Below are 25201 nucleotides of genomic sequence, written 5' to 3' on the forward strand. Positions count from 1 at the left end.
CCACCTGCTCACCATTTCTTATGGAACAATAGTATTCCAGTATATTCATATACCACAACTTGTTCAGCATTCCCCAATTCATGGGCACCCTCTCAATTTCTAATTCCTGTCCACCACAAAAAGAGCAGCTATAAATATTTTTGTACATGTGGGTCTTTTTCCCATTTTTATGATCTCCTTGGGATACAGACCTAGAAGTGTTATTGCTAGGCCAAAGGGTATGCACAGTTTTCTAGCCCTTTAGGCATAATTCCAAATTGCTCTCCAGAATAGTTGGATTAGTTCACAACTCCACCAACAATGCATTAGTGTTCCAATTTTCCCACATCTTCCAACATTTATCATTTTCCTGTTTTGTCATGTTGGCCAATCATTGATAAGTGTGATGTGGTACCTCAGAATTGTTTTGATTTGCATTTCTCTAATCAATAGTGATTTAGAGCATTGAAGAACTTCTTAAAAAGCAGAATTGGCCAAATTAAAAAAAAAGAGGTACAAAAATTCACTGAAGAAAAGAACACCTTAAAAATTAGAATTGGGCAAGTGGAAGCTAATGACTTCATCAAGAAACAATAAAAATGAAATCAAAAGAATGAAAAAATAAAAGAAAATATGAAATATCTCATTGGAAAAACAACTGGCCTGGAAATAGATCTAGGAGAAATAATTTAATAATTATTGGACTACTTGAAAGCCATGATCAAAAAAAAAAGAGCCTAGACATCATCTTTCAAGAATTCATCAAGGAAAAGTGCCCTGATATTCTAGAACCAGAGGGTAAAATAAAAATTAGGAGAATCTACTGATCACCTCCTGAAGGAGGTCCCAAAATGAAAACTCTCAGGAATATTATAGCCAATATACCTATGTGTACAAAAATATTTATAGCAGCTCTTTTTAGTGGTGGCAAAGAATTAGAAATTGAGGGGATGTCTATCATTTGGGGATTGCTGAATAAGTTATGGTATATGATTGTGATGGAATACTGTTGTACTATAAGATATGACAAGCAGGATGCTCTCAGAAAAACCTGGAAAGACTTACAGGAACCAATGCAAAATGAAATGAGCAGAACCAGGACAATATTGTATATAGTAACAGCAATATTGTGTGATGATCAACTGTGGGTAACTTAGCTATCCTAAGGAATACAATGATCCAAAACAGTTTTGAAGGACTTATGATGAAAAATGCTATCCGTCTCGAGAGAAAGAAATGATGGAATCTGAATGCAAATCTAAGCATACTTTTTCTCTACTTCATTTTTCTTGATTTCTTGTCTGTTTCCTTTCACAACATGATTAACATGGAAATATGTTTGCATGATTGCACATCCATATAATCTATATCAAATTGCTTGCCTTCTTAATGAGGGTAGGAAGGGAAAGGGAACTCAAAAAATTTTAAAAACAAATGTTTAAAATTGTTTTTACATGTAATTGGCCAAGAATTGGAAATTGAGGGGATGCCCATCAATTGAGGAATGGCTAAACAAGTTGTGGTATACAAGTGTAATGTACTGCTATTGTTCCATAAGAAATGGCGAACAGGCAGATTTTAGAAAAACCTGAAAAGACTTGTATGAACTGATGCTGAGTGAAGTGAGCAAAACCAAGAGAATACGGCACACAGTAACAGCAGCATTGTGTGATGACCAACTTTGTTAGACTTAGCTCTTCTCAGCAATGCAATGATCTAAGATAATTCCAGAAGACTCATCATGGAAATGCCATCAACATCCTAAGAAAGAACTATAGAGTCTGAATGCAGATCAAAGCATACTATTTTCTCTTTTTTTTCTCTTTTTCTTTCTTGAGGTTTTTCCCTTTTGCTCTGATTCTTCTTTCACATGACTAACGTGGAAATGTTTAATATGATTGTACGTGTATAGCTTATATCACGTTGCATGCTATCTTGGGAAGGGGTGAAAATTTAAAACTCAATCTTGTAAAAGTAAATGTTGAACACTAAAAATAAATAAATGGTTTTTTTTAAATCTCTCACTTTATCTGACCATCTCCACTAGCTTTCATCCTATAGCTCTCATCTCCTTTTCAACTAGACTCTTTGAGAAAGCCACACATACTTGTTGCCTCCATTTCCTCTTCTTTGGCATCTAAACCTTCAGAAATCTGACTTCTGATCACATCATTTGACTGAAACCAGCCTCTCCAAGTTTATTAATCTTTTAATTGCCAAATCCAAAAGCCTTTTCTCAGCCCTCATCCTTTTTCCATTTCCCTGTAACTTTGACACTGTTGATCACCCTGTTCTCCTAGACCAGAGGTGGGGAACCTTTTCATGTTGGAAGGCCTCATTAATATTTAGATGTAAGCAAATAAGGCGTCATCAAGAAACTTCAATTAGATATACTTTAAAAATGTACGTTATTTTGTAAAAATCTAACTACCATGACTTAATGATTTCAAAAATGAAAACTATTTGTTAATTTTAAAGTCAACTAACCTCTTAATGACTTTGTTGTGTCTGCTTTTTGTTGGAAAGCATTTGAATATTTGGTTGCAGCATAGAGGTCCACAGTTTCACTTGATCCTCTAGATGAGTACCAGTCATTTGTGACCTTAAGGGTGCCTTGATTTGGGTTAGATAGGAAAATGTAGATTCGCAGCAATAAGTGGTTGAAAAGCAAGAAATCATTTTTCAGGCATTTTGCTAAAGGCATGGGTATTCTACTGCATTTTTCCGTATTTCAATTGGATCTTTTTAGCATCAAACAATGACTTTAAAATGTCATCTACTGAGAGCTCAATCAATTCCAACTGTAATCTTGAGGTGCGTTGGTGATATCAACTAGGTGAGGCTAAAATGCTAATTTGAGTGTGATGTCATGATTCTCAAAGTCAGTGAACCTTTCATTGTATTTTCCAATTAATAGGTCTATAACTGCTGCATATTCTTCAAATTATTCACATATAAGAGATATCAAAAAAGATAGCTTTTTCAAAATCCTTGGATTTTTGCCACAAATCATATATAGACTTAGTTTTACCTTGCAAAGAAATATTCAAGTCATTTTGATTTGACATGATATCACACAGAAATGCAGTATTCCTATAGAAATATTCTTTCAATAATTCACATTGCTGATTCTGCTCTTCATAAAATTTAACTATCTGTTCTCACAGAGATAAAATTTTGGCTAACACTTGTCCCTGCAATAGCCAACATACTTTAGAATGATATGGCAAATCCACACTGAGTACCTCATCGTTCAACTTTAGCATATTATGAAACTGATGATGCCATGTTGCATTTGCATGAATATAGTTAACAGTACTTATAACTTGTTGCAAAGTATCATTTAAAGTAGTAGCTTTAGCGCAGAGATTTTGCTGATGCAAAATAAAGTGAAAAGAAATGAGAGCATCTGGATTTATTAGTACTTTTTTAATCTGTGCAGTAAACCCTTCATGTTTTCCTGTCATGAAAGGGGCACTGTCTGTACATACATTCACTAAATTTACCAAATTCAGTTCAACTTCACAACATTTATCTTGAAAGTTGTTAAAGATATCTATTCCCTGTGTTCTGTTCGTGAGTGTCCAAAGCAAGTAATTCTTCATAGTAAAGAAAATCTTCTGTTATGACCCAAATGAAATATAAACCTGCACCTAGTCAGTAGTATCAGTTGAGTTATCCAAAATGAGTGAAGAGTATACATTTTTCTTTTGAAATATTACATGAAGTTGTTCTGTTAAGTTGAAAGCTAATTCATGCTGCCAGTCAGTTACGGTTCTCCTTGAAAGAGGCAGTTGTTTTTACTTTGAAAGGTTATCAGGATCTAAGCATCCTACAACTTTGACAATGCATCCTTTTACAATTTCTGTATCACTGAATGGCTTCCCTTTTTTCCCCTGAGTATATAGGCTACTTTATAAGTTGCTTCAGTGTGCTCTTGCGTTTCATCTTTTAATTTCACAATTTAACTTTTTATACCTCTCCCTTTAATTTAAAATATTTGTGGTCCTTATGAGTGTTATAATGCTGATGAGCATTGAATTTCTTTTTTTTTTTTTAGAGGAAATCTCCATAACACTTTTATTAAATTATTGCAGTATCACAGATTTTCAGTCTAGTCAAAACCATAGTCATCTCTGGATGGGGTTCACCTTAATAAGGAAGAAAAACTTCCACAAATAGACTTATGGAAGCTTCTTCTGGGTCAAATAGCATGATAGGAGAGAGGGCAGGGGGCAGCCTTCCCATACTCTGCCCCATGGAAGTTGTCAGGAGGAGAAAGCCTGATGGGGGTGTTTACTATAGTGTAGGGTCCAGTACAGAGCAACAAAGAGTCTTAACCACAAGTTTTTCTAGCTTCTTCCAACTCTAGTAGTACCATCAAGGGCCATTATTGTTATACAGTCTACTCCTGGGGTAGTTTTCTCCTCAGGAAAGGAGGTCCAGGCCCAATGGGAAGACAAAAATAGTTTACAAAATGTGTGGCCTTGAGGACACATAGTGTCCAATTATCCACTAGAATAAGCTTCCTAGGTTCTTCCAACTAGTAGTACCAACAAGGACCAGGATTTCCATAGTCTTAATGGAGGGAGAGCTAGGGATTTTCATACAAGGAGAAGCCTGGCCTGGCCACTGACAGCTTGCCATTGGGTTAGTTAAGTCAAATCTATCTCCTTTGACAGCTTTTCATATACATGACCCTCAAAATCTGGCATCTCCTAAAGTGACAGGGGTCATGGAATTGACATAAAACTGGTTCCATTCTCCATTGCTCAGGCAATGGAGTCAGGCTTTCTCACATGATGAAGGTTTGAGAAGGGACTTTCAGGATGAGAAACTTGAAACACATTTCCAGTTTGTAGATTCTGCTGATGCCTCAATCGTCTTGGACCTCAAAGTTGTTAACAGCTACAGTTAGTTGCCTGCAGAAGATGATCCTGGTCACCATCAAGATTTCCTCTGATGACTTGGAGGGCTGCTCAGTCAGAACTAGTCAAATGAACTGGCCACAGGTGGCTGCTACTTAGCTAGTCTGTGGGACTCACACAGCAGGCAGGCCATGGAGGCCCTGGGGGCTAGGGGCCAGGGCCTCGAGGGACCACAGTGTGGGGAGGGAGGCCGAGGCAGGCCAGGCCCCAGCCCAGGAGGGCCCAAAGGCACATCGGCCTCCTGTGGCTCCTGGAAAGCTTGTGAGGAGAAAGTGCCACGATGCTGGGAGGAAGTCAGCATTGAGTTTCTTTAATGTTGATATTGCAGTATCACAAAGTAAGCAAATCATGTTATCTTTAGCAGAAACAAGATAACTCCTCATTTAAAAATCTGTTTTCTTCCTACAGCATTCTCTTCTTGGACATGATGGGTTATTAAGCAGATAGAATTAAAAAATACTGTTGAGCTGTGCACAAATTCCACTTCAAATATAAACACAATGCATCATTGTCAAGAGCTGATAAGAGACTGGCATACTCAACCCACACAAACTCTTACCAACCAGCCTCGTGCAGTAGTGGTGCCATTCAGATGGGGGGTATTAGAACTAAATAATGAGTATAGCAGCCATCAATTTAGCCCTTATGGCTTACTAATGTTCTAATTGTGCCAATCAATCTGGAAAGATTGTTTAGTGGAAACTTATTTAATTCTTTAGTATTTTAGATATGTTCATTTTAAAAATAAAATAAAAATATAAAAATGAACAAAAATGTATTAATAAAAATAAAAGGATTTGTTCAGTAAAATTTGGATTCAGTCAGAAGCCCGCATTTAAGGATCTAGAAGGCCATATGTGGCCTTAAGGCTTCAGGTTTTCCATCCCTGTCCTAGACATTCTCTGCTCTCTTCTAGCTCTTCTCTGCTCTTTCTTACTGCTCCTCCTCAGTCTTCTTTCATGTATCTTCATTCAGGTCTTGCCTACTGTAGGTGCCCCCCAAAAGTATGTCCTGTGCCCTCTTCTCTTTTCCCTATTTAGTGATCTTATCAGCTCCCATGCATTTAATTATCTCTATCAGATGATTCCCAGACTATTACATATCCAGCCCTAATCTCTGAGTACTAGTCTTACATTACCATCTGTCTTTTACACATGTCAAACTAGAATGTGCCATAGACATCTCATATTCAATGTGTCCAAAACAAGACTCATTAACTCTCCCCCAAAACCCTCCCTACTTCCTACCTGTCAAAAGTACTGTCAAAGGCACCACCATCCTCCCAATCACCCAGGCTTGCAACTTTGATGTCATCCTCAACTCCTCTCTCATTCCAAACACCCAGTCTGTCACCAAGTCTTGTTGTTTCTACATTCACAAACAACATCTCCCCTGTATATCCCTTTCTTTCCACATACACAGCTGTTGCCCTGTTGCAGGCCCTCATTTTCCTTCATTCCTGGACTATTGCAATAACCTTATAATTGGTCTCCCTGCCTCAATTCTGTCCTCATTCCAGCCATCCTGTATTTAGCTGTCAAAGTGCTTGTCCTAAACTAAAAGTCTGACCACATCACCCTTCCCTTCTTGATGATTTCCAGTGGTTCCTTATCACCTTCAGAATAAAACATAAAATCCTCTGTTTGGTATGTAAAGCTCTTCACAATCTGGCTCCTTTCCATCTAGTTGTCTTATATTTTACTCCCCTCCACACACTCTATGATCCAGCTATACTAGTCTACTTGCTGTTCTTTACACATAATACTCCATCCTCCAATTCCATGCCTTTACACTTCTATCTCCTGTGCCTGAAATTCTGTACCTCCTCATGTCTGACACTCGGCTTCCTTAAGAACTCAGACTAAATCCTACCTTTGGATTACCTTCTATTCACACTGTATATACCACTTATTTTCATGTTATTCTCCCACCACCACCACAATTATAATGTGAGCTCCTTGAGGATAAGGGCCATGTTTTTATCTTTTAATCCCTAGCATTTAGAACAGTGTCTGGCATAGTAAGCACTATAATACAAGTATTTGTTAACTGAATGAATCAAATGATTTTTCATAATCAATACAAACAATAAGCACAGTGAAATCACATATTCCCTACAAATTTCACTCATTTGAATGATTGTAATGATGTGATCTATTATAGAATCACTTTTTACAATTGTGCCACCTCTAGCATAGATACTCGATCTAAAGCAATGTTTTCCCCGTCTATGTTCTCTTTAATGCCATTTCTTCTCTTCTATGAATGTCTCTATAACTATAATGTTAGAGTCAAGTGTGTTGGCTTTACTGTCCTTGATGGTGAAAAGTACACTTTAAAATTTTTGCAAATTGTTTGTACTTTGGCTAAAAAGTGTGAATCATCATGAAAAAGAATAAATTACTGATAAATTTCTACCACACAATATGAGAATGAGATGAGAGATTCTTCAATCTTATAGGTTAAAGGAAACTAATATTCTTTCAAAAATAGTGGAAAATCAGGCAGAAATACTTTAATAGTATAGTATCCTATTATAGTTTCTAGACCTCAGCTTCACTATCTATTCAGTTACTGCTCATGAGCCCCCATTTTCTCCACTGACCCTTCCCCTAGGCCATCCATAATTGGATTGTCATGTGATATCAGAGCAATGGAGTTACCTAAAATAGAATGTCAGATATAGAACCAGATAAGAATTAAGCAAATGTTCTTGCCACGCATTCCCAAATTACAGCCTCCCTAAATTCCAGAAAATGTAGTTTGTGAGTCCTCTTAGTTCTCCTTCCCATGCCATTTTATCAGCTCATCATCACTAGCTAGTAGAATAGGAAATTAGATTTGTGAGTCTATTCTCTCACTATTCCTTATGCTACTATATCATGATGCCATAAAAACATAGGGGACAGTAAGGAGTCATTAGCAATTTTCCCAGAAATAAAACCCAGTAACCTTGAGGTCTGAAAGGCACTTTATCTCAGTACTATATTGTAAATATATTGACAATTTGCAACAACAACCTGTCACATTGGGAATTGTAACTGGAAAGATATCTGCATCTATTGTTTCTCAGAATATGATACCTCTTTGAAGTAGCAAAATTCAGATGTAACTGTATAAGAGTTTTCTGACTCCATATCCATTTTCCTTACTTTTCATGTCTTGATTGTATCTTCCTGCATCTCATTAATCTCATGAGATTTTCCAATCAGCCTTTCACTGCTCAGTGCAAACATTCCCCTCCACCCAGAGTCTATGCTACTGTAATATTATCACCTGCAGAACTCCAGTTTGTGGAAGATAAAGTCCCTCAACTTGCTGTCAGTTCTATAGGGGTGCCATGTTCTCTCCTTGAAAACCAGATCTCTAGAATCCTGGGTAAAGCACAGCAAGTGAAAATGCTACCCAGTATGGACACTAGTGGGAGAGAGTAGACCCACAAACCTGCTTTTCTAACATTCCCAGTAGGAGACTGATTCAGTGTTGTGAAAGCAGAGCTGAGAAGACTGAAACCTATCTTTCTCTAGAAAGTCTGACAGGTTGTAGTTTGGGAAATGGGTGGTAAGAATGATCACTGCTTGATTCTTATGGCTTGTTAATACCTCTACATCCTGTTTTAAGTAAATGTGCTCTTGTATTACTATGATATCATAGTATTAATTCTGACTAATTGGTAAGAATCAGTGAGAAAAAATAGAGCCTTTGGTGAACCCAAACTGATTCCAGGAACCTGAACAAGGCAGTGGGGTGCCATATTCATAAGTCAAAAGAATGACATGTAAATACATTCATTGTTTTTTTTTCTGTTTTTTCTTTAAACAGGCCAAGAAACGGGAAGAGATTCTTCATCTGTTAAGAAAACAAAGAGAAGAGAGAATAGAGGTGAGACTGATACTGAGAAATGTACGTGAGCTTCCCTGGAGGGACAGAGTATAGTAAATGTTTTGTAATATGTGGACACTATGTTTATTCAGTCCACATTTTTTTAAATAGGCAAAATTCAGTCAGCATATCATGAGCAATGACTAGAAGAAAAATCTACTTCACTTATGTCTAAGTCAAATCATTTTTTTTTCAGAAAGAACTGGTTTCCCTTCTTCATAAGCCAAAGGTCAAGATACCTCAAACAAAGTAAGTTTAAACCTTTCAAAATAATTTCTCCCATTTCTAGTTCCCTAGTTAAGGAGTGGAAAGAGAACATTTGACTTTGAATCAGAAGACCAGTGTTCAAGCATCAGCTCTGGCATTTATTATTTATGTGCCCTGAAGTATTTGAACCATCTAACTTTTCTGAGCTTCAGTTTCCTCATCTTTAGAATGGGGATAATATTTGCACTGCCTGCCTTTGAGAATTATAGGGAATGTGCTTTAAATAAAACAGTATAAAGTACTTAAAGTACTATGTAAATGTGAATTACTATTAGTAATTATTTAGTCAGAAGCTATTTTTTTTTATATTCTGTCCTGCTGGGACTCCATTGCAGGGACTTAAAAGGAAGGTTTTGCAGAAGATTAGATAATCTAGTCAATGGTCAGTTGAAACAATTGGATAAGAATAGGGAATGCACCTGTAATTTCATTGGTAAAGGGAACTCCCATATGAAGAATGCACATTTGGCACTTTCTCGAAACCAGTAGCCTTAGAGAGTTGCCTAGAACATGATATTAAACTAAGATAGAAAAAGGGCCACAAAACTGTACATCAGAATTCCTGCTTACTGTATATTGACTTAGAAAACCATATATTATTAATATTATCTATGTTCCATTGTCTTTTTATTTTGTTAAATTATTTCCCAATTACATTTTAATCTGGTTCTGACCTCACAGGCCCCATGTTTGACACCTTTGGCCCATAGCACTAAGAAGTTAAAGGTGTCCAGGGTCATATAATGGCCTTCCTAGCTTCAAGGGTGACTGTAGAATAGATAAATTCTTTGATTTGGTGCATTAAAGAGATCACATAGATTAACTAGATATACCAAACAGAGCACCAGAGGGAAGACAGGAGCAACAAGGAAAGAACACTAGAGCAATAGCTACCCCTAAAACTGGGGCAACAATTGACACCCCCCCCAAATTAGGGCAGCACCCACACCCAAACTAGCAGCGGGTAATACTTCCATAATGTGACTGAGAAGTACAGTGGAAACAGACCTCTTGTAGTTGAAGGACCTGGGTTCGAATTCTGCTTCAGATACTTTCTACCTATGTGATCCTAGGGCAAGTCACTTAACCTACCTAGATATCAATTTTCTTATCTATAATATGAGAGGGTTAGACTAAATGGCCTCTGAGCTTCTTAATCTTTAATACCTTCTACCTCTTGAACTTAATACCTTCTAAAACAAGTATCTTATTTACTTCATATTCAAAAAGCATCAATGTACTGATCACTGAGATCAGTTTAAGAGACTAAACAGATGTGTGTAATTTGAAGAAAATCTATCATTGCTTCATTCTCTTGAAGACTATTTTTGTGTCATGAGCCTAGTTCCTCTAACAAAAATACAAGACCTATGGAATTGAAAGAAACACTATTAAAATCCAGCCCTAGCCCCACAACTTTCTAATAAGGCTTGCCCCCTTTTGGCTCTCTATACAAGGCACAAATAACCTTTCTGTATGGTGAGGTAGATGAGTTTCCAGTATTCTCCAGGATTCGCTGAAAGAACATTCACAAACTTAACAATGTTACCTTGCATAAAGTTATCAAACCAGACCTATCCTGTGTTCTTATACCTTCAAGAATTGTGCAGAATGCGTTCCTGTCAGAATGTGCTTTTAAGCATTTGAAAAGAAGGTAGAAATAATGACTAATGTTTATATATGTTTTAAGGTTTGCAAAGTCTTTTGAAAAATACACTATTTCATTTGATCCTCACAACAAACTTATGAGATAAGAGCCACTTATTATTTGTTATTTATTTATTATCCCCATTTTACAGATGAGGAAACTGAGGCTGAAAGGTTAAATGACTTGCCCAGGGTCACAAAGCTAGTAAGTAGTTAGTCAGAAAGATTTGAATCTATTTCTTCCCAGACTCCAGGTCTAGTACTCAACTACTAGCAGACTGACTAATTGAAGAGCCAGCTGAACAAGAACCCAGATTTATTTAGCACTAGTTTTTTAAAGCACTTTCCTCATAAGTACCCTTGAGGTAAGTGAGTATTATCCCCATTTACAAATGGATTACAAATGGTTTACTGAACCCTATGGCAAATGGTTTTACCAGAGAAGAGAAGAAACGAAAGCTAGCAATGTCATTACTTGGGCTCTAAGGAGATTTCATGAAACAATTTCCTTAAGCCAGAGAAGGTGACTTCATAATTGATGTAAGTGCTCTTTTCCATTGTGAGGAAGTATTTGTTAAAAAATAAAATAAAACAAAATAAACAGGAACCCTACAAACATCCCAGAGGGTGGAGAGGAAGAATAGTTTGATTTACAGTGTTAATAGAAACTCTATCTTTTCATCAATTAGAAAATCTGAGCATTTGAGATGGCTTTGTAAACTTTGAAAAAATAAGGACCAAGGTTATATATTGGTTTATAGAGAACAGACTATAGAACTAATATTAATCAGTGATCCCCATTCATGACACATATCCTACAAAAGAGGCTATCTCATTCATTAATCACCACTCAGCTTTTGTTCCCATCAGGTAACCAGAAGTATGAACATTTAGGGTTTGGGGTTTTTTTGTGATTAATAATATCCTGTCATTGTGTTTTAACTTGCACGTCACAGAGCCTGAGCCCTCAAAGACACACAGTCTTAGCTTATCGTTTTTGTTACAACAAAATTAATTGATGCTGAGTTTACTCACAGCCTGAGTCTTTGGCTAGCCTTACCCAAGTTGTAGTCCTTACCTATTTGGTATCTTTTGAGGACTTTCCCTAACCAAAAACAAACAACAAAATCTCATTCAAGTATCCACAGTTAATGACCCAATCACATGAGTTAAGCATGATGACTTGTGGTTACTGGGAACACTCTGATGGGGATGCAGACACCAGAAAAAGCCCAGAGATGATCTGAGAAAGAGTGAGGGGGAAGGAAGGGCATGGGAGGAAGGGGGAAGTTAAATCCAGCCTTGTGTGTCACAGAAAGGAAATTATTCTAAACTCTCCCAAGATTTCTGCATACATGCTGTGTTGACTACAATTCCTTTAAAAGTAAAGGGTCCTTCATTCCATAATTAGAGATAAAGCTTCAAATGTATATCTTCTTGGGGCTAGTATGGTTCTTTAGGTAATATTCATCCCTTAAATTTACACTTGCAATTCACATCAAATCCTTTCCTGGAATCAGGTTTTTATAAAGTTTTAGAATGTACAGAGGCACTAGAAGCCTGAAAAGGGGGAAAAGGGGGTGGGCAGAGAAGGGAGAAGAAATGGAGTTGGAGAAGAGGACTTCAAGAGCAAAGAAAAGGGCAATAGGTTTGAGAATAACTCATTTTTATAGTGTCTTCTCATTTACACAGTACTTCTTTACCACAGTCCTCTGACACAGGTGGACCAAGTATTACTCCATTTTGCAGGTAAATTAAGGTTCAACAGGTGTGTCTTTAGATTCAACAGGATGCATTAGAGCTAGGATTGGGCTTCAGGTCTTCTAATTCTATGTCTAGCACTGCAGCTGGGTGGCAGAGTTGGTAGAGTACTGGAAGTCAGCAAGACTTGAGTTCAGATCTGACCTCAGACACATTGGCTGTGTGACTCTGGCCAAGTCACTCTTTTGTTTGCTTCAGTTTCCTCATCTGTATGATGGGGATAATAATAGCATCTACCTACCAAGGTTGTTGTGAGGATCAAATAATTGTAAAGTGCTTAGCATAGTGCCTGATCCATAGTGAGCGCTAAATAGACGTTAGCTTCTAGCTATTATTATTAGTTATCTAACATTCTTCCCATTATTACCTGCAGAGACAGGAGACCTGTGATCTTGAGTAAGCTAATTACTTCATCTCACTTGACCTTCACCTCCTCATTTGTAAAGTGGGGTTGGACTAGTCAGTCTCTAAGCTCCCTTTGAGTTCTGTTATTTTGAAGCTCTATGCCATATTCTTCCTTAGGGCCGGCCCTGACTGTTGTCTACAAGTAATTGAGTGGATCATTTTTTTGACATTTGTCATAACTTCACACATCTCTAACCTTGGCAGAAGAATGAACAAGATAAGGGTGATTGTATCTATGCCAGACATCCTTATAGAAAATGAAAAATTCAGTTAATCATCCAGATATTTCATGGACAAAATTTAATTTTCATTTTTCACCCAGATGGCATGACATAGTCTGGGGATAGTCTATACCTCTTATCTAAAAGGACTGTATCTTTCTTCCCCCACCTAGGGGATATGGTGATTTTTCAAGAAGCTTCAGCAGAATCCCTACAGAGAGACTGAAGCAGATTGCTAAGTGACCTTAGGCAAGTTGCCTCAGTTTCCTCATTTGTAAAATGAAGGGGTTGAACTTGGCTCTAAAATCCCTTTTAATTCTAAAATTCTGTGATTCTATGCACTATATACTCCTGTGGCTAAAACTAGCCCAGCTAAAAGATTCTTTGGGTCTGATGCATGATAATTGCTTCTGGAATAGCAGCAACTGGGTTCCTTAAACCGTGCAGGGCTAAATCAGATCTTCCCTTTGGACCAGTTGTGTTGCTATAAGTATGGTCACCTAAAAATAAACCACATTCTTTCCTAGCTTGGACATTTTCTTAGCCAGTTGAATCCTTAAATTAACTCTTTTTGAATATGGACATATATTCTTTCCCTCCTGTTGAATAAAGCCACTTCATCCCATAGTGAATGATCTCTCCTTTCTCTGTATTCCTAAAGTGCTTCTTGTCTAGAGCATTCACTTGGCAATCAGTTCTAGAATTCTGGAATGATAAAACTGGAAGGAATATCACTTTTTAAATTATCTAGCCTTAATCTCTCAATTTATGGATAAGAAGAATTAGGTCCTGAGATAAGGGATTTGCCAAAGGTCACACAGCTAGATGACAGAGTGCTGAGCCTAGAGTCGGGAAAACCAGAATTCAGACATTTCCTAGCCATGTGATCCTGGTCAAATCACTTAACCTCTGTCTGTCTCAATTTCTTCAACTGTAAAACAGATATCATAATAGCACCTATCTTATACTATCATTATAAAGATAGAATGAGATAATATTTGAAAGTTCTTAGCACCATGCCTGGCACATAGTAGGCACTTAATAAATGCTTATGCCACCAATCTTAGACTCAAAGCATTTTCATCTTGGTAAGACCTGCCAGAGGCTGCACTCTGTTGGCATGGCCTCCATAAAATGATGAGACTTCAAAATGAGAATGAAATGAAAAATAAAGGAAGCATCAAAATTGAAAAAATAATTGTTCTGGTAATTGAGGTTGTTTTATCAGTACATTAGATCCAGTACAGATGGAATAGAAAAACCAGCATCAAGACAGTCCTAAACATGAAAGTTGGTCCTTGAATTCTCCATTTTGGGACAAGTATAGATATTGCCTCTGAAAGACAAAGAAGTTTGAGGTTTTTTTCATTTATATATGATTGATTTATTAGTGCATGCTTGGTGTGTACTTTTTAATTATAAATGATCTACATCCCCCCAAATACATAAATAAATGCTTCTAACATTTCCCTGTCCAGTGCTTTTTCCACTCTATCACTAAATATCAGCTATGATCTTATGACATTTATATATTGTTATCTTGAACTCATTAATCTCCTGAATTGTTATTTAGCTTTTCACATGTTTATATTTGTCTCTCCCAACTGGGTTATAAATTCCTTTGGGGCAGCGCTATGTCGAGCACTTCTTTCTATTACTCACAGTGCCTAGAATAGATTTTGTTGTTTTTGTTGTTCAGTCATTCAGTTGTGTTCTATTCTTCGAGACCCCATGGGCCATAGCACACCAGACCCTTCTGTCCTCCAGTCTTCTAAAGTCTGTCCAAGCTCAGGTTTGTTTCTTCCATGATGCTATCTATCCATCTCATCTTCTGCCATCTCCTTTTTCTTTGGCCTTCAATCTTTCCCACCATCAGAGTCTTTTCCAATGAGTCTTGTCTTCTCATTATGTGGCCAAAGTATTTTAAGTTTCAGCTTCAGTATTTGACCTTCCAATGAATGATCTGAATTAATTTCTTTAAATAGTGACTGATTTGATCTCCTAGTTGTCCAAGGGACTCTCACAAGTTTTCTCCAGCACCACAATTAGAAAGTCCTGATTCTGTGGCACTCAGCTTTCCGTATAGTCCAACTCTCACAGCCATACATTGCTAATGGAAAAACCATAGCTTTGACTATATAGTCTTTGGTTGGCAAGATGATATCTCTGCTTTTTAGTATGCTGTCCAGATTTGCCATAGCTTTCCTTCCAACAAGTAAGAGTCTTTTAATTTCATAGCTGCAATCACTATCTGCAGTGATCTTTGAGTCCAGAATATAAAAAGAATATAAAATCTAACACTGCTTCCATTTCTTCTCCCCCTATTTGCCAGATGTGATGGGACCATTGCCAAGATCTTAGTTTTTTTGATGTTAAGTTTCAAGCCAACTTTTACCCTCTCTTCTTTCACCCTCAGCAAGAGGCTTCTTAATTCCTCTTCACTTTCTGCCATCAGAGTATATTATCTACATATCTGAGATTATTGCTATTTCTCCTGGTAACCCTAATTCTGGCTTTTGATTCATCAAGCCTGGCATTTCGCATGATGCACTCTACATATAGATTAGTACTCCTTTTCTAATCTCAAACTAATCAGTTGTTCCATGTTTGGTTCTAATTGTTGCTGCTTGGTCTGCATACAAGTCTCCTCAGGAGATAAGTTAGATGATCTGATACTCCTATCTCTTTGAGGACTTAGCACATTTTGTTATGATCTACACAGTCAATGGCCTTAGTGTAATCAATGAAGCAGAAGATGTTTGGTTTGGGTTTTTTTCTGGAATTCTCTTTCTTTTTCTATAATCCAGTGAATGTTGGCAATTTGGTCTCTATTACCTCTGCCTTTTGAAAACCAGCCTGTTCTCTTGACAATTTTTGGTTCGCATATTGCTGAAGCCTAGCTTGCAGGATCTTAAGCATAACCTTGACGGCATGTGAAATGAGTGCAATTGTTCAGTAATTTGTAAATTCTTTGGCATTGCCCTTCTTTAGGATTGGGACCAAAACTGGTCTTTTCCAATCCAGTAGCCATTGTTGAGTTTTTCAAATTTGCTCCCATATTGAGCATAGCACTTTAACGACATCATCTTTTAGGATTTTAAATGACTCAGCTGGAATTCTGTCACCTCTTACTGTCACCGCCTACTTGGCATACTTCTTAAGTCCTGCTTGACTTCATTCTCTAGGATGTCTGGCTCTAAATCAGTAACCTCACCATTGTGGCTATTAGTGATGTTAATATCTTTCCTGTAGAGTTTTTTTATGTATTCTTGTCACCTCTTCTTAATCTCTTCTGTCTCTGTGAAGTCCCTACCATTTTTGTCTTTTATCATGCCAATTTTTACATAAAACATTCCCTTGGTATATCTCTAATTTTCTTGAAAAAATCTCTTGTCTTTCCTATTCTATTATTTTATTCTAGTTCTTTACATTGATCATTTAGGAAAACATCCTAATCTCTCCTTGCTTTTCTCTGGAATTCTGGATTCAGGTGGATATATCTTTCCCTTTTTGTTTCAATTTCTTTCTTTCCTCGGCTATTTGTAAAGCCTCCCTCATCCAACAGCCATTTTGCTCTCTTGCTCTTCTTTTTCTTTGGAGTGTTTTTTGTTGCTGCCTCTTGTATAATACTATGAACCTCTATCCATAGCTCTCCAGGCACTCCATCTATCAGATCTAATCCTTTAAATCTATTCATCACTTCAACTTCCTGTTCATAAAGGGATATTCTTTAAGTCACACCTATGTAGCCTGATGGTTTTCCCTCTTTTCTTCAATTTAAGTCTGAATTTTGCAAGAAGCTCTTGACCTGAGCTCAATCAGCTCCAAGTGTTGTTTTTGATATAGAGCCTTTCCACATTTGGCCACAAAGTATATAATCAATCTGATTTCTGTATTGTCTATTTGGTGATGTCCATGTGTAGAGTCACCTTTTGGGTTGTTGAAAAAGAATGTTTGCTATGATCAGCAAGTTATTTTGACAGAACTCTGTTAGTTTCTACCCTGTTTTATTTTGTGCTCCAAAGCCAAACTTGCCTGTTATTCCAATTATCTTTTGATTTCCTATTTTAGCATTCCAATACTACATAATGAATGTGATATTTTTGGTGTTATTTCTAGATTTTGTAGGTCTTCATAGAATTGATTAACTTTGATCTCTTCAGCATTGGTAATTGGACCAAAGATTTGTATTGCTGTGATACTGAATGGTTTATATTGCATTCAAACAGATATCATTGTCATTTTTGAGGTTATATGCCCTTATACTGCTTTTCTCACCCTTTTATTAACTATGAAGGCTAAAGGAATCTTGCCCATAGTAGCATACGTAATGATCACCTGAATTAAATTCACTCATTCCTATCTATTTGAGTTATTGACCTTGGAGATATCAACGTTCAATCTTTTTACCTCCCTTTGACCACGTCCTGCTTACTTTGGTTCATGGGTCTTTCATCCCGGGCTCCTATGCATCAGACTTTCCAGACACATCTGCGGCTGAACTTCCTTTCAGCTTTGGCCTGGCAACTTCCTTTTTTAGAGCTACTTGTAGTTTTCCTCCATTCTTCCCTAGTAGCATGTTGGATACCTTCCAACCTGAGGGATTCATCTTCTACTATCGTATCTGTTGTCATTTTAGTACTGTCCATGGGATTTTCTTGGCAAAGATACTGGAGTGGTTTGCCACTTCCTTCTCCAGCTCATTTTACAAATGAGGAACTGAGGCAAATAGGGTTAGATGAATTGCCCAGAGTCACACAGCTAGGAAGTGTCCGAGGCCCATTTTTAACTCATGAAGATGAGTCTTCCTGATTCCAACCTCAGTGCTCTATCCACTGTGCCACCTAGCTGCCCCTAGTAATTTTTACTAATTGTGGCAGAAATTGGACCAGAGAACACCCTATGTCGCATGCATATGTTTGTTATACTTTTAAAAGAATCTCCATAAAAGTATAAGAGCCACATATGGTTTTTCTAAAATTTTATTAGTTTCTAATAATAATAACAGCTTTTAGCATTTATATAGTATCTATTATGTGCCAGGTACTGTGCTAAACTCTTACAAATATTACCTCATTTTTTTCTTCACAATAACCATATGAGATAGATACAATTATTATCTTTATTTTACAGTAAAGGAAACTGAGAAAGACAGAGGTGAAGTGACTTGCCCAATGTCATACAGCTAGAAGTGTCTGAGGAGGGATTTGAACTCAGGTCTTCTTGACTCCAGGCCTAGCATTTTATCCACTGTACTACCTAACTGCCAAATAAAAGATGAATATAATTAAGTGGGTCTCCCCTCACTAGGGGTCTTTAAGAAAAAGGTATATAAACACTTGTTAGGCATGTGGTGAAGGGAATTCTTGGTCAAACAAGCATTGTACTAGATTGTCTCTGAGGTTCCTTCCACTTCCAACATTCATTTTATGGAACTATCTTTAAGTAGGGTCAGCCCTGGAAATAATTGTGGCTTAGTCAACTGCCTCTCTCTATGACCCTGCCTGGTTCAGGTCATTCATTCTAGGGAAAGGTACCTGACAAACTTTTCCCCACCAAGGTTTCAGCAATTTAACATTTAATTCTTCCTAAGAATGTTTGCCTTTTAAAAGTATAGAGGAGTTTGCTTATTATAAAGGAATTAATGGTGGAATTTCAGGCACTGTGATACCTGTGTGGGGATGGTATTTTGGGCATAGGGGAGTCTTCCCATGTTACTCAAATACTACCACATAGACTTATACCATATATGCATAAAGCTGCCCTTTGTTATAATATTTAATATGCAGAAACACAAAGTCTGTACTTGTTTCCTGGGGAGATTTCCAAAAGATCATTTCATGATGTAGAGTGCGTATTCAAAACTACAGCTTTGTTTACTGGAATTGACTTATTACCTCCAACAGGAAAGTACTCACGAAATCAGAAAGAAAGGACCAAGAAGAAGTGAAGGCCTTGGGTCAGCTTGATTGATGGTGAGGGAAAGTAATTTTGCTCTGCCACACCAGAGCACCTCTTTATCAGGTTCTTTTTTTGTTGTTCTAGGCTAAAATGTCAATGAAATAAATTTACAGACAAACTTTCAAGAGAATTTGATGAGTTATGTGTACTTATTGTATCTCTCATGCCATTTGGTCACTGCTACACTTCATAATATCTGTTCAGTTCTCTCACTTCACACTTTCTTCTCCTCTTGTTTACATTTTTGTGTTTCTTTTTGAAGTTCTTTATCAGAACTGCAGGATTTGACCACATTAGGTGTGTCAAAGGCACCGGAAACAGGTGCGGTGAGTATGCCAACTCGGGAGCCATTAGGAAAAACAGACAAGAAGGAAATGGGGGGAGGCTCCAAAATGCAGCCTCAGCACTACAAGTTTGAAGCCAAAGTTTCACTCTTTGTTTTGCATTACCTTTCCCCAAGATTGGCCTGTCCAGTTTTTTTGGAGGAAATCTGGAGTCTCTTTCAGAAAGCAGGCCACTACCAGATCTTTGAATACCCAAATCACCATGCCAGTGGCTTGAAATTCATACACATAAACCCCAGATATGCTAAATATTTCTGAAAATTTACCATTGAAGCCAATTTTACCAAAAAAAAAGTTGCTTTGTGGTATTTTGTTTTATTTTGTTTTTTTAGTTTGTCATTAGAATTAAAATGTTTTTTCATCATTGACACTTTTAAATTCCCATACTCAGGCCTGGTTGTCCAGGTTAAAGGGTGGAGCATTCACCACAAACCCACCCCACTTCCCCCGCAACCCCACTCAAGCTTTGAATCAACTGCAAGGTTGTGGGTATTACAGATGGAACTCAGGAACCTATAATCAGGCAACAGGTCCAGTTAACAGATGCTGTGGTGTCAGAAATGTCTCAGAAATTCTTTAACAACTAAGCTTACCAGGAATTTGTAGAAACTAATGGAATTTTATTAAATTTAAGTTAACTTGACATATTGGTCACTTCTTAGTAACTGTTATTCCTGTTCTCAGCAACACTCAGCAGCCAGACAAACAAAAGATATCCTCTGTTCCTTCCAGGCTGGAGTAGATCAAGGGCTGGCAACATCTCTCCCTTATTCTCAGATGATGCTTTGAACAGGAGCTAAACTGATCTCTACTCAGCAGCAGTCATTTCAGAAACATTGACAAAAAGGGCAGATGTGGTGAAGGTTCAGCTACCATATGTCCAATATAGGTCAATCTGAATTTTGGGGAAGATATGTTTATTTCTGTAGGCAACTAGGTAGTTCAGTGGATAAAACTCTGGCCCTGAAGTCAGGAACACAAGTTCAAATCCAGCCTCAGACACTTGCTAGCTGTGTGACCCTGGGCAAGTCACTTAACCCTGTTTGCCTCAGTTTCCTCATTTGTAAAATGAGCTGGAGAAGGAAATGGCAAACCACTCCAGTGTCTCTGCCAAGCAAACCCAAAATGGAGTCAGGAAGAGTTGGATACTACTGAACAACAACATCGTGTTTATTTCTAAATGTCCTATAAATACATTATAAATACAATAAATATATTGTAACCCCTGAGATACCTCCATAACACATGTGAGCCTCTCAGAAAAACTACCCTAGATTCAAGGTGTTGTATGGTCTACATCCACTCAAAACCATAGTTCACAGGCCCCCATCAAAATGCTAAATTTTATTGGTCGGTCAAAGGAAAAAGTTACTTCAAAGCTCAGACATTTAATGAAATAATATAAGAAAAGTAGAGTGTGTTCTTCCATAGTTACATACATTATCGATGGAAAAAACAGAAAGTCTTTGGCCCAAGCTTTGTTTTGCAAAGTGCTCCTGAGGGAGCACTTCCATAGACCTTCCCTTCAGGTGAGGCAATAAGGTTTGAAGATGGATAATGGCAGTGGAATTAAAAGAGACAATTGCTTTACTGAGGCTTTACAAAGGACTTCTGTTACTCCCCTATGACAGAGAAGGAGATAGGGCATAATCCATTGGTAGCCTTAATGAGTGGTTAGGATTCCCCTTCCCAGCTGAGCTGTCTGCAGTATTAGCTGGTAGCTAATGGAAGTAAGAGAGGAGAGAGAACGAACCTGGCCAAGTTTTATCACTGATGCCTGTAAACTACTATTAGGAGATTTTCCCACAAAAGATCACTCTTGGGATTTGTGGCCTTTCCCCTTTCACTTTAAATAAAATATTTCTGAGCCAAGTGCTCAAGAAATAGAAAGTGCTCAGAAATACATATAAGTAAAGATGTAGTTCCTGCCCTCAAAGAGCACATAATATAGTCTACAAAGGAAGACAAAATAGGATGTTCTCATTAATTGGATTTAGGGGTAGGAGAGAAGGGGGGAAAAGGTGATTCTAAAATTTGGAGCCTGAATGATTAAAGAGATTAATGGTATCTATCTTAGGCAAGTCATTTTATCTAAATGAGCCTCAGTTTCCTCTTCTGCAATGAGGGATTAGGCAGTCAATAAACATTATGTTCCAAAGGAGGCAGGTAGGTGACTCAGTGGATAAACCCCTGGGCTTGCAGTCAGGAAGATGAGTTCAAATTCAGCTTCAGACACTTACTAGCTGTGTGACCCTGGGCAAGTCACTTAACCTCTGTTTGCCTTAATCCACTGAAGAAGGAAATGGCAAACCACTCCAGTATCCTTACCAAGAAAACCCCCTGGACAATATTGGAGTACTATGGTCCACAGGATCGCAGAGAGTTGAAAGTGACTGAACAACAACCAAACATGTGCCAGGAACTTTGATGAGCACTGAGGAATACAGATACAAAAGCAGAGTTCCTGCCCTCAAGAAGCTTACAATCTTATGGAGAGGGTGAAGTCCAAAGGAATGCAGCCAAGTGGCAAATGATCTCTGAGAATCCAGTTCCAACTGTGACAAATAGCAGCAGAAATAAGAGAATGGGAAAGATGAAGTGGTCTGGGTGGGGAGATGATGAGTTGATAAGAGTTCCATAGCTGAGTGAGGAGGGGGAATATAGGTAGGTCACTATCATAAATTAGCCTTGGGCATGTTTAGGCCAGCCTGACTGAAGTTGGTCTGGTAGTTCAGGTTCAAGATTATAACAAAATGAGATACTCAATAGACCATGTAGACAGGGGTGGGGAACCTGTGGTCTCAAGGCTACAAGGGGCCTTCTAGGTCCTTGGGTGAGGCCTTTTGACTGAGTTCAAGTTTTACAGAACAAATCCTTTTATTAAGGATTAAATCAAAGGGCAACACTTGAGAACCTAGAAGGCCGCAGGTCCCCCACCCCTGAATAACAAAAGAAGGTTAATTTACCCATTGTGCCTGGCACATAGTAGGTACTTATTGTTTATTGATTGATTGAAAAGGATATCAGCAAAGATACAGCACTGGTCCAGGGAGGTACTTCTTTACCCTCTCCCCAAGCTCTTCATTTTTATACTGAAAAGAGTTAGGTCTGGAAGGGGTGGTCAACAAGGTATGGCAACTCATGTGCTGGGGGACATCTGCCAAGGACTGATTGCTTATGCATGGTCTGACCTTTGGTTTGACCCTTAGGTGGCTGGGAAGCTGCATCAGTGGCTCAGGCCCTCGCTACCTAGACAAATCAAATCTTGAGGACAGCTTCCTTACCTTTTAGGGAGAAAAAGGTATTTTGGCCTATAATCTGACAACTTGGTAGATATTATTCCTACCACAGGATAACTTGTTGCTGTAAGAAAAACTTTCAGATATTTTGTGCTTCTCCTTTCCCTGACCATTTCTTGCTCACACACTTCCTCACCCCTAACTTGGGGTTTGGACCTTTTTGTACTCAGACTTGGTTTATAACTTTTAAAAAATTTTTCTTATTGATTATATACTTGATGACCATGAACAGGAACAAATATTTCAACAAAAAAGGATTGTGAAATCATAAATTTATCACAAATTGCTTTTAAATATATATTAAATTTAACAAGTAACAAAACTGTCTTCTTTGTGTTCCCCTCTGATCTGCTTTATTTCTTCTGTGAATTTAAAAATTATTTTATTGATGCTTTTTTTGCATTTCTATAAATATCCACTAATACATCTCCTACCTACCATATGAGCCCTGTCTTATAACCAAAAAGTATAGCTAAGCAAAACACAGCAATTGTGTCTGAAAACATGCTACATTCTGCACCATTGTCCATCATCTTTCTGCCAAGAGGTAGAAAGCAAATTAGATCATCAGTTTTCTGAAGTCATAATTGGCCAATGTGTTGATGAGAATTCTGTAGTCTTTCAAAGTTGTTTTCCTTTTCATTATTGTGCTCATGATGTAAATTGTTATGGTTTTACTCATTTCACTGAATCAGTTCATAAAAACTCTCTAAGTTTCTCTGAATCTTTTGTATCCATAAATCTTACATCACAAATAGTTCAGCCATTTCCCAGTCAACAAGAATCTGCATTGTTTCCAGTTCTTTGCTTCAGTAAAAAGTATTACCATAAATATTTTATACATATGAATCCTTTCTTTCTCTTTGTCTTTGACCTATTGGGGGTATATACCTAGTAGTGTTATCGATGGTTCAAAAGATATGAATAATTTATTGATTTTGGGGGTATAGTTCCAAATTGCTTTCCAGAATTAGTTAGACCAATTCACAGTTCCAACAGTATATTGGTATGCCTGTCGGCCTATAGCCTCCCTGTACTCCAACAAATTTTTGCCAATCTGATGGTTATGAAATGGAATGTCAGAGTTTTAATTTTCATTCCTCTTCCTTAGGAGATAAATAATCGAAGGACATGAACAGGCCATTTTTCAAAAGAAGAAATGAACATTATGAACAACCTTATGAAAAAATGCTCCAAATCACTGTAAGAGAATTGCCAGTTGAAACAACTCTGAAGCCCATATCCACCAGATTGACACAGATAAGGAAAAAAGGGAAATAGTAATTGTTGCTGAAAATCCAAGAAAGAGCTAGCATTGGCTATGTCCCTACAAAAAGCCTTCCTCCAATTAAAGAAATCAGAAGCCAATTCTACTCAGCCTATACAGTTCCTCTTGGTTCAGTCACCAATCTCTTTAGCAAACATCCCTCCCTCTACAACCTTTCAGCATCTCTCTCCACAGAATCCAAAGTACCAAAGAGGAGCCTAGCACATGCCCTCTAGTAAAGAGACTCTGTGTGTGTGTATGTATATATAAATGTGTGTATAAAATATTATATAGAATAACTATAAGATAAATACATGATGTCATATATTTATCATATTCTATATAATATTATACATATGTGTATAATATATTCTCCCTCATGGAATCAAAACACATATGCCCAGAACCATAGGAAGTACTCTATCCCACTTCCTCTAAACTTTGTATATATTTTGTCCATTATTGTGTATATATTGTCAAAATAAAGCTACTTGAGGGCAAAGACTGTTTTGGGTTTTGTCTACACACAATGCCTTGTACATAGGGAATACTTTAATAAGTGTTTTTTTAACTGAATTTTAGGTGATCCTCATTTCTAAGCACAGTAGGAGTCATCTATTTCTTTCAGCTCCCTAGTAGAGAAGCAACATACTTTCATACAACTCTGTGTTGGGAGAAGTGGCTTGGAATAATTGGGTTTGAGACAGGTTTCTGAGACCAGAAAATGTGTAAGCTTTATTAGCTTCAGTTTCCTCATCTGTAAAATGGGGTTACTCTTACTTGGGCTACCTACCTCACAAAGTTTTGGTAGGGGAAAAAAGGATTTATATAATTAAAAGTGCTTTTAGATATACTTACATTTATGTGAGCTCTTCTAATTTAAGCAAACCTTTTGATTTAAGGTCAAGTTCCATTAACTTTGCGGTAGGATTAAAAAACACGTTACAAACTTGAAAGTGCTTCAGATCAATATATATACATACATACATATCAACCTTAACTTACTAATTTTTTTCCATAAAATTTCTGGGCCCACTCTGCTGGGCTTGGGCTTCTCCAGGCTTTTTTAAATCGATCATCCTTTTCTCAGCTAGCTAGCTGTCCCTGAAGCCCCGTTCATCCAAAAAGATGTTTGTAAAGAGCTTACTTAGCACAGTGCATGGCACATAGTAGTGCTTAACACTTGTTTCCTTCTTTTCCCCTAACTCTTCCCCTTCCCGTGGAAGGCATGTCCTGGGTC

The 25201-nt window shown here is 37.6% G+C and overlaps 1 protein-coding gene across 3 annotated transcripts in view; it reads left to right on the plus strand.

The window, feature by feature from the left end:
* Nucleotides 1-24453, plus strand: part of LOC110210697 (cilia- and flagella-associated protein HOATZ) — a 52326-nt gene extending 27873 nt beyond the window's left edge. The window contains exons 4-7 of one of the 3 annotated variants that reach the window (XM_078156850.1): nucleotides 8730-8789; nucleotides 8986-9038; nucleotides 18997-19065; nucleotides 23806-24453. In XM_078156850.1, the coding sequence (XP_078012976.1) occupies nucleotides 8730-8789; nucleotides 8986-9038; nucleotides 18997-19063 (180 nt within the window). In that variant the 3' untranslated portion in view covers nucleotides 19064-19065; nucleotides 23806-24453. Of the gene's footprint in view, nucleotides 1-8729; nucleotides 8790-8985; nucleotides 9039-12837; nucleotides 13311-18996; nucleotides 19182-23805 lie in introns of those variants that run through there. The other 2 variants (XM_078156851.1, XM_078156849.1) reach the window with 2 other exon arrangements.
* Nucleotides 24454-25201: the final 748 nt, after the last annotated feature.

The sequence above is a fragment of the Phascolarctos cinereus genome, unplaced genomic scaffold, assembly GCF_003287225.1.
Source record: "Phascolarctos cinereus isolate Bilbo 61053 unplaced genomic scaffold, phaCin_HiC Scaffold_726;HRSCAF=1367, whole genome shotgun sequence".
In the NCBI taxonomy this organism is placed as follows: Eukaryota; Metazoa; Chordata; class Mammalia; order Diprotodontia; family Phascolarctidae; genus Phascolarctos; species Phascolarctos cinereus.